This window comes from Nelumbo nucifera, chromosome 1, assembly GCF_055504915.1.
Source record: "Nelumbo nucifera cultivar China Antique chromosome 1, China Antique-T2T, whole genome shotgun sequence".
In the NCBI taxonomy this organism is placed as follows: Eukaryota; Viridiplantae; Streptophyta; class Magnoliopsida; order Proteales; family Nelumbonaceae; genus Nelumbo; species Nelumbo nucifera.
Genome location: NC_142649.1, coordinates 103,668,822 through 103,688,747, shown reverse-complemented (window position 1 = coordinate 103,688,747; position 19,926 = coordinate 103,668,822). Strand labels below are relative to the sequence as shown.

The 19,926-nt window shown below is 34.1% G+C and overlaps 1 protein-coding gene across 2 annotated transcripts in view; it reads right to left on the bottom strand.

Moving 5' to 3' along the window:
* Window positions 1-1,410: 1,410 nt before the first annotated feature.
* LOC148803644 (transcription factor bHLH35-like) overlaps window positions 1,411-19,926 on the bottom strand; it is a 40,925-nt gene continuing 22,409 nt past the window's right edge. The window contains exons 4-5 of one of the 2 annotated variants that reach the window (XR_016077961.1): window positions 12,673-12,958; window positions 1,562-1,700 (exon numbers count right to left, since the gene is read on the bottom strand). Coding sequence is in view for 1 of the 2 variants with exons in the window: in XM_088890833.1 (XP_088746959.1) it covers window positions 1,560-1,700 (141 nt within the window). In the remaining variant the exon portion in view is untranslated. Of the gene's footprint in view, window positions 1,701-12,672; window positions 12,959-19,926 lie in introns of both variants that reach the window. The other variant, XM_088890833.1, reaches the window with a different exon arrangement.

Below are 19,926 nucleotides of genomic sequence, written 5' to 3'. Positions count from 1 at the left end.
AGGATTTGGGTAATCTTCACTTGTTCTTGGGGATAAAGGCTTACACCACTTCTACAAGATTGGTCCTAATGCAATGTCGCTACATCCTTGACATAATATGGTGAAGTAAACTTTCTGACGCCAAACCCATATTCTTCCACCTGCAAATTGTCATCTCTCCAAGCTGTGGCTCTCCCGGACCCATCAGAGTACAGAAGCATCATTGGTGCTCTCCAATACATCACAATCACTCGTCCAAATATAGCATATTCTATCAACAAAGTTTGTAGGTTTCTCCATGCCCCCATTGTGTTCATTGGGCTGCCTTCAAACGGATTCTCCATTATCTCAAGGGCACGTTGGATGTTGGTCTTTATTTCACTAAGCCAACCTCTCTTCAGTTGCATGCGCTTAATGATGCTGATTGGGCCGGATGTCCTGACGATCGTAAATCCACTAGGGGATACTGTGTGTACTTAGGAACCAATCTCATTGCATGGAGCACAAAGAAACAAGCAACAGTAGCTCATTCCAGCACAGAAGCAGAGTTTCGAGCACTTGCAAACTCGGTGATGAATTATTATGGATTCAGTCACTCCTAGCTGATATGGGTTTCCCATCTACAACTCCTCCAGTTGCTTGGTGCGACAATGTGGGGGCCACACACTTAGCTGCTCACCCGGTGTTCTAAGCACGCACCAAACATGTGGAAGTTGATTTTCATTTTCTACGAGATCTAATTCTCAAACAAAAACTGCTAGTCAAGTTCATCTCATCAGAGGATCAAATAGCTGACATTGTGACAAAGTCTCTTCCAACACCATGGTTCCTTCATCTTCAGTTCAAGCTTCACGTCTTCTCGAAACCGTTTCACTTGCGGGGGCGTATTGAGGATAATGATGCACAACCCAGTGCATTACGTATCCAAGAAGATCATAACTGATTCATAGCGATTATCTTAGGATAATTCCTTTCCTCTTAGGATAATTCCTATTTTATTAGGATAATCCCATCATATTATCCTAATCTTGTTGTAACTGACCTTATCTGTACATTCTCATAAAATCTGTAGGACTCTACTCATGTGTAAACACCCTCACTATAGATATCACTCATCTGATGGCCTCTGTATACCATCAACATTATCATTCTTAAAGTCTCTCTTTTTGCTTTAATTTATTTTCTTAACTCTATGCAAGTGTAAGTAGCATAAACCATATTAGCTACTTAGCCCAGATCTCTTGTCTACCTCCTATGTCACATATTTCACGCTTCCCAACATAGAGGTAAGGTTATAAGAGTTGGCTTGCATAGGACAAAACCATGTATCTTAAAAAGTGATGCCTCAAAGAATCTCCACAAATAAACAAAATTTGGAAGGTTATGAAACTATCTGACCATAGAAAAGAGATGCAATATAAAGATTTTTAGCTTGTTTCTCCTACAAACACCAACCACAAGGTAACTTCAGTCTCCAACAACAAATCACTGCATAATAGAACCAAAGAAACTGATGCATGTGATGAATCTACCTTAACATGTGTACTAGGAAAAGAAGAAGTCCTAAGTGTCTCCTAAGTTTAATAAGCATGCTTCTTTCTAGGCACACTAAGAACAAAGGCATCCTGGTCCCAAGTTGTTGCAATTGTTGTGATACGATAGCCACTATCCCACCTCCGATGGATACCTTTACTAGGGTACAAAAAATATAGCTCAACAACCTGAAATCATAAGCAACATCAGTGTCAAATAACCTCTAAATCTCAATGTCTTATGGAATAACATATATTCATCAAATATTTCCAAATGCCAACTATAACCAACCGGAGATGTTTTTGATGTAAGTAGAATCCCTCCAAATGTCAACTATAACCAACTAACCTGGCCTGATAAAAAACAGTGAGATAACAAAGACATGTCTTTCTACCATGAGAAAGCTTCTTTTATTAATTACCTCGTCCTACTTTGAGTTTTTGAGCAATTTTAATCTAGTCTGTCCTTTTAGGACGCTCTAATCCAGCAAGGTCTGCCAAATACAAATTGCTATTAGTGCCTAAAGTGCTGCTACATTTGATTTGCCAAGTTGTCTTTAAATGCATTCCACTCACTACTATCATCTAGGCTTACTATTCGTTCATTATCTATCTCAGTTGCACTTTGGCCTTATTCACCAACCAAAAATTCTTATTCCTACTTCCATGGGATCATTTGACATGCTTCTCTGTATGTAGTTTGTGTAGGAGGCAACATGCAATAATGATCCTAATTTTGGTTTTTATTGGAGACTAAGTTGAGGTCCTAAGTATTGCCCATCTTATTTTAACGAGGCCAAATGTCCTCTCAATTACATTCCTGGATGCAGAAAATCTCAATGTTGAAGATCTAAGTTGGGGTGCTGGGTTGGTGCCCTTGTTTCTACTCATTTAGATGATATCTTTGTCCTCTATAAGGTGTTAAGAATCCATCACTATTGGGGTACCCAACATCACACAAATAGTAACAATCTAAACAAGTAACAAAACATATTAATTTATTAAATAGTTGCATTTGTTCTCTTAACTATTTCCTTAGTGGTTAGAGTTTATTATATACCTTGTGGTACTTTTAAGCCATTTTTCCTTAAGATGGCACCATGTAGGATTCTAGTGTCATGGGTAGATCCCTCCCAACCAGGTAACATAAATGAATTGCATGTTTGGAGAGCAAACACCCAAGACATTTGTTGCAATCTCATTCTTCCTTGTTCGATACTTAGGCTTATCCTTTTTAGGCACTCGGACCTTAATATAGGTTCCATCTAGAGTCCCTAGGCAATTCTACACACACACACACACAAAGAAAAAGAGATATGAATTTAAGGATAATAATCCTAAATATATGTTATAATGGAAAAACAAATATATAAAAAAGTGGACAAACCTTGAACCACTTCCATTTCTCATCAGCTGAATTTGCAGTCACAGGCCGAGGTTTTTTATGTAGAACTTCATGCAGGCATAACATGCGATGCATTCAACACCAACTTGAAGTACTTACTTATGGTAGACCCAAACCTCCTAAAATGCCATTGTTGCTCTCTACTCTTGACATCATGTGCCAAAATGTTTAGGAAGCATGCAACCATCTCATCCACTCCCATTTGTCTAGTATCCCTTAACTTTCCTACCCTTCTAAGTAAGTCACATAGTCAAAGATAACTACTCCTATCCATTCGTGTATGGTATATACACGCTGTATCTGAAACCATGACCATGGTTTTGATGTTTGAAAGCCTACTTTTAATTCTTTGCTCAGTTGTCTCCACGTTGATGTCATCTTCACCATCACTACTTAATCTCCTAGAGACCCTCAACCTTCTCTTCTTATTTTCATTGGTATTAGTAACCGATACAATTAGAAAAGTATATCGCACCAACATTTCATAGTGAGAACAAATCATAGTTGCAACCAATTTTTTCTTCCTATCAATATCTAGTGGTGGCCGCAAAATATCACTGTTTCATTTAGTGGAAGTGGTAAGTCTATAGTGGTTAGTTTGATTGAGAGAGTTTATGATCCACAAGCCGGTGAAGTTCTTATAGATGGCATAAACCTCATGGAGTTTCAACTAAGATGGATCAGAAAGAAAATTGGTCTTGTCAGCTAGGAAACTGTGTTGTTTTCTTGCAGTATCAAAGACAATATATCCTTTGGGAAAGAAGATGCAACTATAAAAGAAGTTAGAGCTACAATTTTGCTTGCCCAATGTTGCCAAATTCATAGATTGATACTATTGACATTGATTGGTAAAACCCTCAACTTGTCTTTGTTGATCTAGAAGAGAAAATATTTGTGCTTGGTTGGGATTTGTGTCTGATTATAATTTTACATTTTTCGTATGTTTCCTCATAGTGTAATTACAGTTGCATTTTAAAGGTGCATTGCATGTCATCTTTCGGGTTGGTAAGGATTGTCTTGGATCAAGAATGCCAAATTCTCCACCAGGCATTATATTTCCAACATGCAGGACACAGGTTTGAACTTTGAAGACCTAATTTTGATACATCTGCTGCTTGTAGTTTATTAACAAGGGTTGGTGTTTAACCTAGTATTTAATACATGATTAGAAGTTATATTTTTCTGTCTGTATGAGACAGTTTTGAGCCCTGACATCATGAATAGTTGGCCTGCTTAGTGTATTTGAGGTTGAAATTATCTGGATTAGTGACTGAAAAAAGCATCTGGATTGGTGGTCTCTAGTTGAAAATTTTGAGGTTTTCTTTATTTCTTTCTTAATATTTTCCTTAAAAAAGAAAATACTTAAAATACTTGCATGGTTTTTTTGAGCAATCGTGAACTCATGTTTGAGACATGTTGAGCTGAGACAAATGATTTTTTTTATTAATATCTGTTTTGCAAAACCACCCCCAAGCCAAACCGGCCAGTTGCAGAAAAAAGATGAAACGTTATAATAATTTAAACTTTATAGAGTTCATTGACAACAAAAGTATATTACTACTCATCATGTAATAATTTTAATCCGCCCCCTTAAATTATGTTGGTATCCAAACATCTGCCTTGATCCTGCTATAGTTGTAGCAGGAGGAAAAAAACAAAGGGAATTGTTGGTTAGCAGCAAATACAAAGACCAAACCTGTAGAGAGAGAGGGAGAGAAGCAAACACATAAGATTGGTTTATTTACTAACTTTATATGGGGAAGTAGAGCCAAATGAAGAGAGCATTCTAGCTCCTACTGATGCTTATAACCTATTGATTATTATATCAACAATCTAGGTTTCTTGGCGTATCTTAGCTTCAGCTTTGGAGATAGTTTTGTGTTGATTAACAGTCTAATTAATAGGGATGGCAAATGGGAGGATTGGGTTGGGTTGGGTGCGGGTTGAGTATTAACCAACCCATACTGACTCTCTAACCCATTTGCCACCCATATTTGTTGATATTAGTGGCTCACAACCCACACATATGACCCACCTTGACCCAGACTCTAATGTATGTATCAATAAAGAAAACATAAAAAATTATAAAAGTTCAAAAAACATTTTTTAAATTAAAATAAGAATGCTCAAAAAGACTAAAAATGATATATATTTCAAATAAAACATAAATAATAATAATAATTAAATGAAAGTATCATTGCACATAAAAACAGAAAATTGTATAAAATATACAAAATTACAGGAAAAAGTGTCAAAATTTATGAAAATGCAGAAATTTAGAAAAATATAAAATTGAAAAGTAGAAATCGCATAAAAATAAAAAAAATGTAAAAATTACAGAAAAACAAACACAAAAATCGCAAATAAATAACAAAAAATACTAGAAATATATAAATTGCAAAAAAAAAGAACACATAAATGATCAAACATTACAAATTATAGAAAACAATAAAATGCAAAGAAAATACAGAAAATGGAAAAAAATAAAAATTGCAAGAAAAACAACAAAAATTATAATCAAGCAAAAAAATTGCAAATAAATGACAAAAGTACAAGAAAAACAAATGTAAAAAACATAGGGAAGTTACAGAAAATGATAGTTTTTTTTTTATTTTTTTGATATTTTAATAACCCAGATCTATCATCACCCTATCTTCATGATGAACACAAATCTAGTTCAAAACCAAATCTTCCATTGCCTTCTCTTCACAATGAACACAGATCTTGCTCAAAACCAGATCTGTCGTTGCCCTATCTCCAGTAAAGGAGATGATGAACATAGATATAGTTTTGAACTAGATCTATTGTGAATTTGATATTGAACATGCCATTCCACACTCCAACAATGGAAAAACCTTCCACCTTTCTACCATGGCGGAAAGAGCAAAGAGAGATATACACAAATGCACCTTTGAAAGAAGAAGAAGAAGAAGAAGAAGAAGAAGAAGAAGAAGAAATCGCTGGTGATTGTCGACTACTGAGAACAGATCATTGGCTTCAGAGTGCTATGATAGAAGATTTCCTCCCAACGGTAGAAAACTAAACTTCAACCGAGACTCCTAACCCTGCTTTGAGTTTCAACCCTTCCTTTACCCAATTGACCCCAATCCATCCTGGCCCTAATGGGTACTCTCGACCCAACCCACTTTGACCCTTTTCACTTGACCCTAATGGGTCACTAATAACCTTGCATTTTGATGCCTTAAGGGCATCAATTCAGGAGTATTTTCGGCCTTAGAGTAGTCAAAGTGTACCATTTTCCCAGTTAAAATTAATTATGTGACCTCTCAGGGTCTCTGTGCAAATTATGTAGAAAACTTAAAAGTTTTCATGGCTGAAGTATAGTTTTTGGGAAGCTGGTGTGAAGACCAGCTGAGAGAGGGGGTGTTTTTGTAAAGAACTGAGAATAGGAGGGTGCCTCCTATCTGCTAAACCCAGTTGGCGCCCATCCTACTATATTACCACGCTCCCCTCTCCTTAGCAAACCCTAGGGAGCCTTTTTAACCCTAGCCGCCCCAACGGTGTAATCTCCACCATCCACTCCTTTTAATCTCCACCATCCATTTTAGGGCTCTCCTTTGTATCTTTTAAACCCTAGGGCGTCACCTATTCTACTAATCCTCTCCATTAAATCTCAGCCACTCCCTCCATCTTATATCCCAACCATTAAATTTAAGGCGCCACCTATTCTTTTAATCTTAACCCTTCAACCCTATATGTTCTAATCTACACCCTCCATTTCTAGGCACCCAAATCTTGGCCCTACATAATATTAGGTGCCCTCTCCTTCCATTCTCAGCCATAGGATCACCCCAAAATCAACTTAGCCATCCATTAGAAACCCTAGGGCGTCCCTAACTTTCCTAAATTCCAGTTGCCGCCTCCCATCTTTCTCCCTATTTTTAGTTGTGTCCACCATTCTCTATAAAAAGGGTCCCAGGGGCCCTGTAGAAGGGGTTGGTCAATTCACCCAAGTAAGAATGAAGGCTGATCTTGAGAAGTTCAAGGGTAGAAGAAGATGAGGATGCCCAAGCAAGAGGAGGGGTTCCTACTTGCAGTTCGTCAACACCACTACTGCCACCTCTGAAATTAGATCCTAACCACTTTTACTTTATTTTAGTTTTAATTTTTGTTCTTCCAATTCCTATTTTGTTGTTTACTTTATGCAATTTATTTTCATTCTGTATGATCTTTGTTTCATTTTTTGTAGATCTACAATTTGGCCAGGTAAGACGGAAGTTCTAGCTTGAGAAGTTCGATGGTCAAAGGAGTGGTCCGGAGACTACTACCTTTGATTGGATTACAGATTTCTATTTCGTTTCTTTTGTTAATTTATTTCTATATTTATTTATGTTTCTGCACTTTTAACTTTCAGTACTGTTCAAATTCTATATTTTTCTTAGTTTAATTAATTATTTTTTATATTTTTAAACTTCCCTCTTGTGTTCTCTTGTCCGGATTTGAGTGTTTATTAATTTTTCCCTCGCTTTCCTGTGGATACGACCCGTTCTCACCCATTTACTATGTTAGTATTTGTTTGAGAGTCAGAAAAATTTATAAATGTTTAAACTGGTGTTCTGAAGTGTTTAATGACACGCTTTCGGACACACCAAGTTTATTGCGCCGTTGTTGGGGAAGCACAGAAAAAAAAATTATTGGCTTTATCCGGATCTGTTTCATTATTTTTTTTTTGTTTTATTACTTAATTCGTTATCTCATTTTAATTCTTGTTTCTCATTTTAATTGGATTGTGTTTCAGGTGTAGTTGCCCAATTTTATTTTTAATTTTTTAATTTTTAATTTTTGAAATCCTTTTTTTTGGTAGAATAGTGATTTTTTAATTTTTTTAATTAATTTTTTTTCTAGATCCGATTTTTTTTGGTATTATTTTGCTTCCATTTTGTTTCTAGATCTATTCTTTTTTCTTTATTTTAATTTCTTGTTCGATTTTTTTTCTTTATTAGGTTTGTGTTTTTCTTTTATTTCAGATTAAAAAAAAAACAAAAAAAATCGTTTATTTTCTTGCAGCATAATTTTTGTTTATTTTCTTTTATTTTATTTTCGGTTTAAATTCGATAAAAAAACAAGAAAAAAAATCATTTATTTTGTTGTACTTTTGTTTTGCAACGTATTTTTCTTTCATTAATTTTATTTTCGTTTTAATTTTTAGATTTGTGTTTTTCTTTCATTAAAAAAACGAAAAAGAATATAAATAAAAAAGTTTCAGCTTATTTTTTTCTTTTGTTTATTTTATTTTCGGTTTAATTTTTTTTAGATTTATATTTTTTTCTTTTCTTTTATCTATTTCTTGCATAATTTTCTTTTTTGGTCATTTTATTTTCAGTTTAATTTTTAGATTAGCAATTAGTTTGTTAGAATTTATTTTTGGTAGTTGTTAATTCTGTTTAGCACAATTAATTGTTGTTTTATTTTCTGTTTGCAATTATTATTTGTTGCTTTATTTAATTTCTTTTCTTTTAGTTGTTTAATTGAATAATTAATTGCTAAATAGGAAATTGTTGAAATTTTCGAATTTGAGTTTAAATTTCAAATCTGAATTTAAATTTAAATTTTAATTCAAACCCGAATTTGAATTTGAATTTGAATTTCAAATTTTGAAATTTAAATTTTAAAATTTTGAATATAAAAAAATTAAATGACAAAAAATTAAAAAAATCAAATTTATATTTTAGGAATTTAAATTTCAAAATTTGAATTTGAATTTAAACTCCCAAAAATTTAAATTTTAAATTAAAAAATATATATATATATAAACAAAAAAAAATTTGAATATTTCTCTTGCATTTTCATTCCATTATTTAGGGTTTGATATTCTAGAGCATGCATCATATAGGATTATTTGTTTGCTGAAATTATTATTGTTAGTTGTGAATGTGTTAGGTGCTCTTTTTATTATTTTAATTGTTCCTTTTGCTTAGTTTGTTTGCTTTATTCTTTTATGGTATATTGCTGAATTGCATTTTAGAAATAATTGTTCATGCATTGTAGTTAGTTGCATTTTGTTGTGCTTATTTTGTCTTTCTGTTAATTCATTTAAGGGCATCCAACCTAAATAAGATAAGGTGGGGATTTCATCACCCTTCCTTGGCCCAAAAATCACCACCATTTACGTGTAGTTCACCCTAACTCTAATTTAAAATTTGAATAGAAAAATCTTTCAGGAAAGCCTCACACTTGGTTCAAAGGTGTGTTGAATTTTAAGAGAACTTGAAATTATTTTCCATAACCAGTGGTTGGTGTCTAAGGAAAAATGTTAAACGGTTAAGTCTAAGCGGGTTTTGTGGTTTATTAATTAGGTTCTTGCAAGAGCATGGAGAGCCTCCCACATCCCCACCTCTTACCTAGCTAACCAAAGGAAGTGGTGTAATTCTAAGTGAACCTACAAGGATTCACATTGGTTGAACCACTAGTTCAGGAAACCCTAGGTCAGCCCCTATGTCGTGTGGTTGATTTGTTTGCCTTTAAAAAAAATAGAAAAAAAAAGAAGAAAAAAATTTAAAAATTGCAACTTGAATTTAGATGTTAGGAATTTAAATTTCAAAGGCTGAGTTTGAATTTAAATTTTAGAGAAAAAAGATAAAGTTTCAAAAGTTGAGTTTAAATTTCAAAATTCAAGTTGCAAAATCCACATTTGAAATTAAACTCAAAATTTTAAATTCAAATAAGAAGAAAAGGGACTTCCGTGTTGTATGTTGGGAAGGAGATCTCTAAGGAGAGAAACTGTAGAAACTATACCTGAAATAGAGAGATACCTCCATCATCAACATCGAAATCAAATGGCCGGAATCAATGATGACAACCTAGAAAGTTGAAGGAATACTTCACTCCAACACAATACAACCCTTCATCCTACATTCAGTTACTTGATACTCAGGCCTTACAGTATGAAATTAAGTCAAGTACAATCTAGATGCTCCCATCCTTCTATGGGAACCCAAGCGAAGACCCATACAAGCACATAGATGAGTTCCTGGAAATATGTTCAACTGTAAGGACTCAGAATTTCAATGATGATGCCCTTAGATTGGTTCTTTTCCCCTTCTCCTTGAAGGATAAGGCCAAGCATTGGTTAGGGACTATAGGGAGACCCATTAGGACTTGGGCAGAAATGCAACAAGAATTCCTTAGGAAGTTTTGTCCTATAGGCAGAACCAATACCATGAGGAGAGCTATCACGGATAGATGGTAGATGGTAGATGGTAGATGCATCGTGTGGGGGGGCATTTATGAGCAAGAGCGAGGATGAAGCTTATAATCTTTTCGAAACTATGAGTGAGAATTCTATCAATAATACGTCGTTGTATTCCTATGAAAGGTCGGTGGGACCCTCAAAGAGGGCAAGGCTCTATGAGGTCAGAAATAATATAGAGGAGCCCAAGGCAAAAATGGACTTGAATGCCATTTCTAGAAAGTTGGATAGGGTAGACCTTCTAGCCTAGAAACTCAACCAGTTTTTCACTCTTAACCAACAATCGAGTTCATCTACCTCTTATCCCGAAGTATGTTCCATTTGTGCCAGCCCGACCCACCAGGTTGATGATTGTCCTACTGCGGCCCAGTTTCCACCTTTTATCCAAGAACAAGTTCGAGCGGTCCAGAGTTTCTCAAAGGCCAATAATGATCCATATTCTAATACTTATAACCCTGGGTGGAGAAACCAACCTAACTTTTCTTGGAGGACACATCAACGCAATGTACAGTCCCATCAACATCTGTCCAACTCCATGGCTCAACAGTTTCAGAGGCCAGTAGTACAAAACCAGTTCCAGCAGGTGCATCCTAGGAGTCAACTGGCCCAACCATATCAGGGCTACTCACAACCCCCTCAATCCTGATCAGTAGACGATCAATTTATGCAGCTGCAACAGTTGATCCTAAATCAATAGCAATCCTTTGCTAGGTTAGAAAGCCAAATAGGACAGCTAGCTGAAGCTAATGCAAGGAGGGTAGTGGGGCAGGTACCGAGTCAACTAGTTGCAAACCCTAGGAATTAGCCATTGGGTTTTTCTCAGCAAATTCAACCGCCTCCTCAGAAACCCCAATTCGAAAATGCTAAAGCTATAACAGCTTTAAGGAGTGGGAGAATTTTGGTTGGATTTGGCCAACCAAAAATAAATTGGTCCATATTCTTATTGGTTTGAATTGGACACAAATCAAATTTCCAATAATCCTATAATGAGGCCAAACCCTTGTCCAATTTGAAATCAATCAAAACTGAAGCCAGCATAAAATTACTTTTATGAAAGTATTTTTATGAAAACACTTTTACAAAAGCACTTTTATAAAAGTAATTAAAAATATTTTTACGAAAGCACTTTTATAAAATTACTTTTATAAAAGCATTTTTACAAAAGTATTTTTATGAATGCACTTTTACAAAAGTAGTTTTATAAAAGCACTTTTACAAAAGCACTTTAATAAAAGCACTTTTACAAAAGTAGTTTTATGAAAACACTTTTACAAAAGTACTTTTATGAAAGCATTTTTAAAAAAGTACTTTTATGAAAGCATTTTTGCAAAAGTACTTTTAAGAAAGCATTTTTATAAAAGTACTTTTACACAAAAGCACTTTTACAAAAGAACTTTTATAGAAGTACTTTTATAAAAGTACTTTTGTGAAAGCATTTTTATAGAAGTACTTTAATAAAAGCACTTTTACGAAAGCACTTTTATGAAAGTACTTTTATAAAAGCACTTTTATGAAAGAACTTTTACAAAAGCACTTTTACAAAAGTACTTTTATATAATTAGTTTTATAAAATAATTTTATGAAAGCATTTTTAAAAAAGCACTTTTATGGAAGTACTTTTATAAAAACACTTACGAAAATACTTCTATAAAAGTACTTTTACAAAAGCACTTCTATAAAAGTACTTTTATAAAAGTACTTCTATAAAGTACTTTTATAAAAGTACTTTTATAGAAGCACTTCTACGGAAGTTCTTTTATAAGCACTTCTATGGAAGTATTTTTCTGAAAGTGCTTTTACAAAATCACTTTTACGAAGTAGTTTCAATAAAGTGCTTTTGTAAAAGCACTTTTATGAAAGTACTTATCAAAAAACTTTTACAAAAGTGCTTTTTTCAATGCCAAAAGTGCTTTTATATAATTTTTTAAATTTCATTCGGTTTAAATTGGATCCAATCCAATCCATTTACATTTTAATGGATTGGATTGGATTTGATTTGTATTGGATTTGGACTGGATTGGGTCCAGTCCATTTGTAAGTGGACTCACATTGGACTGGATCAGGTTGGACCAAATCCAATCCAATTGACACCTCTACAAATTACCATTGGGTCTAGTCCATTTGTAAGAGGTCTATGTTAAATTTTTCCTCGGAAATTGTCTAGTAAATGTTTTATGTAGGGGCAGAGTAAAGTTTCAAATGGATCCTTGGTGCAGGATTCCATTATTCTTTTCCTTTTCTACTTTATCTACCTTAGTTCAAATATGCTCCTACTAAATCATGAATTACCTGGTCTGATCCAGTGTTCCCTTGTTGTAGATCTTCTACAATAAGAATTGTTTTCTTTGTTCTGATTCTAGAAAAAACTAGGTACCAGAAACCAAAATACCAGATCCAAGAATTCTGGAAACAAAAATATATTCAAAATAAAAAAGAAAAACAATGAAATAATAATAAAAGAGGAACAATAAAATGAGAATCAATGGCAGCAAGATGCTGGAGTGCAGGAGACAGAGGAACAACAGAGTAGGAACAACGATTCTTACCGGAGGAAAAAATAACAACGACAGCGGCTAGATGGAGCAACGGAAATGACTAGGCAGAGCAGCGGCGGTGATTAGGTGGAGCAGTGGCGGCAAGTGAGAGGATCAACCACAGCGAGAACGCGGAAGACGACGGAATAGAAACTCTTTGGCAACATTGCAGCGGTGATTTTTGGGAGAAGAACAGTAGAAGTGACGAAACTATCGAACCAATGAAACGTAATTATGTTTTGGGGGTAATATTGACATTTTCACCTTTTTCCATTCACTCTCGGGAAACCAAATTTACCTGAGTATGAGAAGGATATCATTTACTTAGAAAAGTGATATCCAGAAAAATGAAATTTACCATGTTTCCTATAACATAGTGATACACCTAGACTTAACATAGTGGTCCTAAATTAAATAAACCATGTGAAAGAAAAAAATGGTCTTCTTTTTTTTTCTGGTAGAGAATTATATTGGTTACCAGTACACTTATCATGAATAGACCTATTATCATGAATAGACCTATTACATGACCTTGGTAGAAACCTATTAAGCTCAATTTGAAAGGAGTATAAATGCAAATATATAGTGTAAAACCTTATATTTATATTATATATATCCATATCTCCAGCCCACGTTTATCGTAGCCACATATGGAGAATATCTCATCCTCTGCATAGTATTATGCAGGGGGAGATGTTCTCAATTCACGGGGGATAGTGTATTGTGGGTAGGCGTGGGCAGAGTTCTCGTGGGTAGGAGATCTGGAGTCATCGAATTCTAACCATCAATTCCACTTTAAAACAATGAAAAGGAGTTGGGGGCCAACAACCTATAATTTAGTTTGAAGTTTACTATTTAATTAATAAAAATTAAATTAAAAAAACTAATATGGGTCTTGCATATTTGTAATTGACAATCTATTCTGACCTATTTTATTTGAAACCCACTATTAATTTATGTTTTTTAATTTGATCTAAGATATTAAATGAGATCTTATTGGTAAACAATAACCCACTTTATTTGGTATTTACTATTTATCTAATAAATCTATTTTGAGTTATTTATTTTTAAAAGTTAAATTAGGTTGCTTCCTAAAAGTTAAATTAAGTTTGTAATTAATAAAGTATTTCTTTTTGAAAAAAACATTAAAAATAAATGTGGATTTATGGTAATCTTTAATGGGTCCCACCATTTGTATTTTATAAATTATGGACAAACATGCGTTAAGTTAATAAATAACTGTCTATTGTGAATGTTTAGGAGTGAAACTACCCACTTTTTGAATCCTATTTCATGAATTAATAGGATGCCACGTATCTGAATGGTGGTAGTGGGTTGTGGGTTTTAACAACAACTTTTTAGAAAGTGCCACATGTCTAACTTTCTAGAAAAAATGAAAAAACCACATGTCTGAATGGTGGGGGGCTTTGGGCTTTAGTAGGAATTTCTCAGAAAATGCTACGTGTTTAGCTTTCTAGAAAATGAGAAAGCCACTTGTCTGAATGGTGGTAGTGAGTTGTGAGTTTTAAGAACGATTTCTTAGAAAATGCCACGTATTTAGATTTCCAAAAAAATGAAAAGGCCACATCTATGAATGGTGGGGGGTTGTAGCCTAAAGACCTTATATATCTAATATATATAGGGGGTAATTACTATTTTACCTCACCCTATGGTAAGTGACATTCCCAAAAATGTTATCAACAGTATAGGCTGTTGGCCCCAACAGCCAAAGTTTTTTCGCTTTACTTGACCCACAAACTGCAATAAAAATGCACCCTTTCAAAATTTCCAAAAGAGTTGCAGCCCTCGTTAGAGAAGCCTCCATCATAATAATTTCAGCAACTAGCCTGGGAGGCTTCTACAATACTGAACATCAATTTGTCTTTCTTGTAGTTAGCCCAAAACCTCTTACCAAATGGTTTACATTTTCAAGGACAATGTCCTACCATTACGTTAAAACAATAAAATCAAAACCTTTGATATATTACCATGATCCCATCTTGAATTAGATAATCACTACATTAAAACAATAAAATTAAAGAGGGGGAAAGTTAGTAAATGAGATTTTGGTTCCCATTGACCAAGAATTTCATGTTCATTTTTCAGATTAATGTGGGGAATAGGGAAAAATATTACTTTACCACATATGATACTCATATCCTAAGTGGGTAAATAACTTTCCCACCTAAGAGGAAAGTTGCTAACACTTGAATGGGACAAAAATGTCCTTTTTAATAATAATTTTTTATGACTAAAATGGTCATTACCTTATTTATCTAAGAAATAAAAGAACACGGGTAAATACACTTACCTGAGTAAATGTTTCCCAGATAATTGCATTTACCTAGTTAAATAACTTACCAAAAAACAAAAGAGGCCTTGATATATTACTATAACCATATTGAATTAGATAAAATGACATTTTAATATGACTACCCCAATATATCAAAGGGAGAATGATTAATCAGCCCAGATCAGAATTTTATAACCTTAAAGGAGGAATGCATCCTGACCGTGAATTGATGCCAAATTCACAAGAAGGATGTGGTTTATAAGGGGGGAGGGGGATAGTAGTAGGAGGGGGGGGGCTGTAATTCAGAATTCTGCATCATATGTATCCATACTTCTCCGTATATCAAAAGCCATGATTTTCGATTTTAGCCCTGCAATATAACACCATCCTAACAAAAGTAAACTCCTTATCAAAACTATCACAAAGGCCAGAGGGAGGGTAGTTAGGGCACCTAGAGAAATAGGTGCCCCACTTACTAACATGTAATGGGCACATATTAATGAGTGGAGCATAGATGAGTGGTCCGCTTATTACGGACTCATTAATATATACCCATTACGTGTTAACAAGTGGGGCACCTATCTTCTACGCCAATTTCCAGAAAGGGAAAAAAAATCATCTATCTATGCCTCATTCATTAATATGCACAAGAAAAAAGTTAATAAGTATCATATAGAGAGATGGTCAACTTTTCTTGTTACCATCAAGTATCGGACCTTTTCGACCCAATCGGGGATAGGGATTATTTTGACGGGTCAGGGATGGGATAGGGATTAATAGAAAATGGGGAATGAAGTTTCCATTTTATATATATATATATATATATATCAAAATATATTTAAAATATTATATATATTTTAAAGTTTGTTTTTATTTTAAATAAATTTATTTTTCAAAAAATTCTATTAATTAAAAAATTTTGGGTATTTAGGCCCCCATGGGAAATCTGTCTTTATTCGAGATCGAGGATGGAGGATAACTTTTATTCTTAACGGGGATCGGGGTTAGGGATGGGGAATATGATCCTCACCCTGAACCCATTCCGTTGCCATTCCTAGAGGGGGTTGGGATTGTCACCCAATTCCCCTCTCTCCCTCTCTGATCTCAGTGTCGTCTCATTCAAGGAGTGACACTTATTATTGTCTTATTCCCAATTTATAAACGTAGAAAATCTATCATACTGCAGAAGAGTTTTGACCAATGAATTATAATAAATACTAGTTTATTAGTCACCACTTTTATGTTATCAGTTGATTGGATGTAAGTTTTTTCGATATAATTTCTTAGTATCATAGTTGAAACCAAAAAGGAGAGACAGGGAATTACCCATTTTTATATTTTTTATATTTTATGTTAAGAACTAAATTAATTCATCATAGTTTATTCCGCATCCATCTCCATTCCCATTCATTATCATTAAAATGGATAATTATGTTTATTATATATATATATATGTATATATATATAAATGTTTCCAGTAGAGAAAGTAGTGAAACCACTAGCATTATTAATTAGAAAGGGAATAATAGAATTACTAGTTGATAAGAAGATTATTTTCATGATACAGAAAAAGTAGTGAAATCACGTTTGAGGAGAGGAGATAGAGAAACTGAGAAAGGGGACACAACTTTGATTTTGTTTTTGTTTTTTTTTTAGTTTAAACATTTTTATTAAATTCGAAAAATAAAGACAAAAATGATGTGAGGCGCGCACTGTGAGAAGCAGATCAGGACTCTCTCTCTTTCTATACCTTGACACGGTGTGAAATGAATCAAGTGTTAGTTTCCTGAATGGGAGGACACTGAGACGGGCAGAAGAAGAGGACAGACGATCCCAGTCCAGAGGGGATAAATGGTCAACATACATCAATATGAATGCAATATCTATTTGTCTATTTACCGGTTTGGGCAATGGTGCCGTATAAGACAATTTTGATAATTTGGGTGTACCTTTTATGGGCAGGTCAAAATAGTATTACAAATGAAGTCACGATCAACCCGAACTGCCCAAAAAGTAGGGTTAGAAGGGCCTAGTATAGGCATTAGAATAGGGTGTGGTTTGAAATTGTCATTCCCATGGTTTTTAAAACCGACCCGGAACCGGTCAGGGTCTGGTTATCGGGTCGAACAATTGGCCCGTTTTAACAAAAATAAAAAAATAAAAAAAAAATAAAAAACGGCCAAAATCATATGAACAACTCGAATGGTTAATCGCCCGGTCAACGGTTTGTTGACCAAAATCAATAGTTTTTTGAGAAATTCCAGTTTTGGAGAAAAACGGAATCGGTCATCTGATCAGTTCCTGATTTTTCTGGTTTGACCGTCTGATCCAATCTGGTTTTGAAAACCATGGTCACCCCAATAGTATTACTTTTATTTATTATTATTATTGTTATTATTATTATTAACTACTAACAAAGTATTTAAGTGCTTTCCTTGTTTAATTATTTATATCAAAGTTGATCCAAAATTAGAAGTAGGTGTATATATTTATTAAATCTTGGTCAGATGTTGATTTCATTTGGTATAGAGACTGGCTTAACTTTTTGTATGCCATGCATGTATGGAAGATTTAAAGGGTCAAAAGAAAGAAAGGCATATAAATTTTGAGATTTTTTACTTATTTCTTCAAATGTCTTAACTATATGTAATAATCTAAAGATACAAGTATTTTTAAATTCACTATTTGGACAATCAATATTTACAAATTTAAAATTCACTATTTTCATGGATGGAGGTAATTTTAAAATTAAGAAGTGAAGTTACAACGTAAGCACCATAAACTTGAATGGTTGGCGTTTAGCCCAATCAAGTCAATGGTTTGATTTAGATCAATACTTCAATAGTTCTATGGCATGATGTTATCTACAACCATCACCATCATCATCAGCCTTAACCTCTTTTCTTGTATTTTATCTTATTTTCAAAGTATACAGAAAATATTAATTTGTAAATTTTTAATGTGTCTGAGTTCTTTGAGATCAATATTATTTTTTCCTTTTGACCTTGATTTTACAAGGTTAAACCATTTCAATTTAATTTTTTTTCTCTTGTCAATAGTTACGAACTTGAGACTTGAGGTGATTCTCCTCTTTTCTACATGTACCCATTTCCAATGTTATTTGTCAGTCTTACTTTTTAGCCATTTAAACATTACATTGGCTAGTGTATTAACTTTTTATATCTTCTACAAATTTTATTTTTTTTCTTTATACCTAATAGGAAATTGATTTAGGTTGTATTTGGTACCATTGCAGTTTCTTCATAAAATCTTTTGGAGTTGATCAATAGAAATTGATGCAAAAGATGAATTGTCACATTTTAAGAGAGTCACTTCAACAGAAAAAAAAAAACATGTGAGGACTGACCATTGCTGTTTAGAGTTCAAATATCAATTTGATGTTTCAAGTGACAATAGTCGTAATTTGTATTGATCAATCCAAAACATTTTTGATTATGTAACATAACAACACATATTTTAGGGAATTTGTCAAAAACTCACCATGAGTTTTCACTCACCACAACTTTTCAAAATGTCTAAAACTCACCATGTCACTAACTTGACGTTAAAGAGACTAACGACGGTTAATATATTACCATTTTAACCTTTATAGAAAAATATAAAATATATACATATATTTTAATATTTAGATATAAAAAAGGAAAAGGTTCAAAAAATATTTTCAAATATAAAATACATAAAAACACAAAAATTGGAAAAAATATAAAAAATTATAGAAATTGCACGTTGTCAACACAAATTTCATGTATTTCAATTAGCACAGAATATGGGGACAAATTACAAAAATAAATTTGTAATAAAGAAAACAAACAAGGGAATGAACTCTCTTTGATTTCTGCTCAATGACGTGAACAACCTCTGATTAACGGTCGAATTTGGTGAAGACGAGGGCCATTGGCATGTTTCTCATACTTCTTGAAGTGTTGATGTAAATTTCCTTAATTTTGGTGCTTTGAGAGGTTTGGTGTAGATTTCTGCACTCCGGGCTTCGTACTTGATCGACTGTGAAGGATGCTTCTCTAAGAAGGGCCCTTTTGTGGTGGCTTGATCTTCTTTGGAGAGCTTGAATCCAAGTGTGTTGAAGAGAACGAAGAAGCTTTTCCCTTTCTTCTTCTCTCTGAATCTTGTAGTTTCTAGAGGTTGCAGGAATTTGTGGTTGCTTGCAATCTTCAATGTTGGTGTCTGAGAGCTTCTTGTAGTGTGATTCTCCAAAAGGAAGAAAAATGACTCCCTTTTTGAAGGGATGGGATATGCATCGCATGGACGCCCAAGTTATGCGGAATGGACTGGGCGAATTTCAAAAAAAATTTCTCCCATCTTTGCAGGGAATCGAATTCTCTATTTTAGAAAAACATATTTTTCAAGGATCAATCTTGAACCATGAACCAAACCAGATCTGAACCAAAAGGAGTAGGAGGGAGGATGTACCTGATACAGAGAATTAGTATCTCTCAATGGAGGTGTTCACGCCCAAGGAAGGACCCAAAGACTGCTCCCACTGAAGATGGCGCAGTGCAGGATGGAGCAAAATCAGCAATGTTCTTCAAAAGAACTTGACCCTTAGCAAGAATCAACTGGATGGCTTGTGAGTACAGCTCCAATCAATATTTTCCCAAAAGATTGGTATCAAGATCAGATCTTGATTTCTCCCAAGAACTGGAGATCGAACTAAAGGTAATGGCGGCGGCAGGAAGGAGGCGACAAGAGAGATTTTGCAGAGGTTGCAGAAATCTCTCTTCTGTGATTTCAGCTCTGAAGACAAGAGTCTTAAGTAGCATTTTTAAAGGCTGCCGCTCCCTCCTCCTTTTATAGATTTAAAGGGATCAGCTCCTAATCCTATTAGGAGCTGCTGATCCAAATTATATTTGGATTAGAAGTCCCTTTAAGTGATAAGGGAGAACCCTTATCTTATATGCAGATAAGATCAGCCATCTCCTAATCTAATTAGGAGG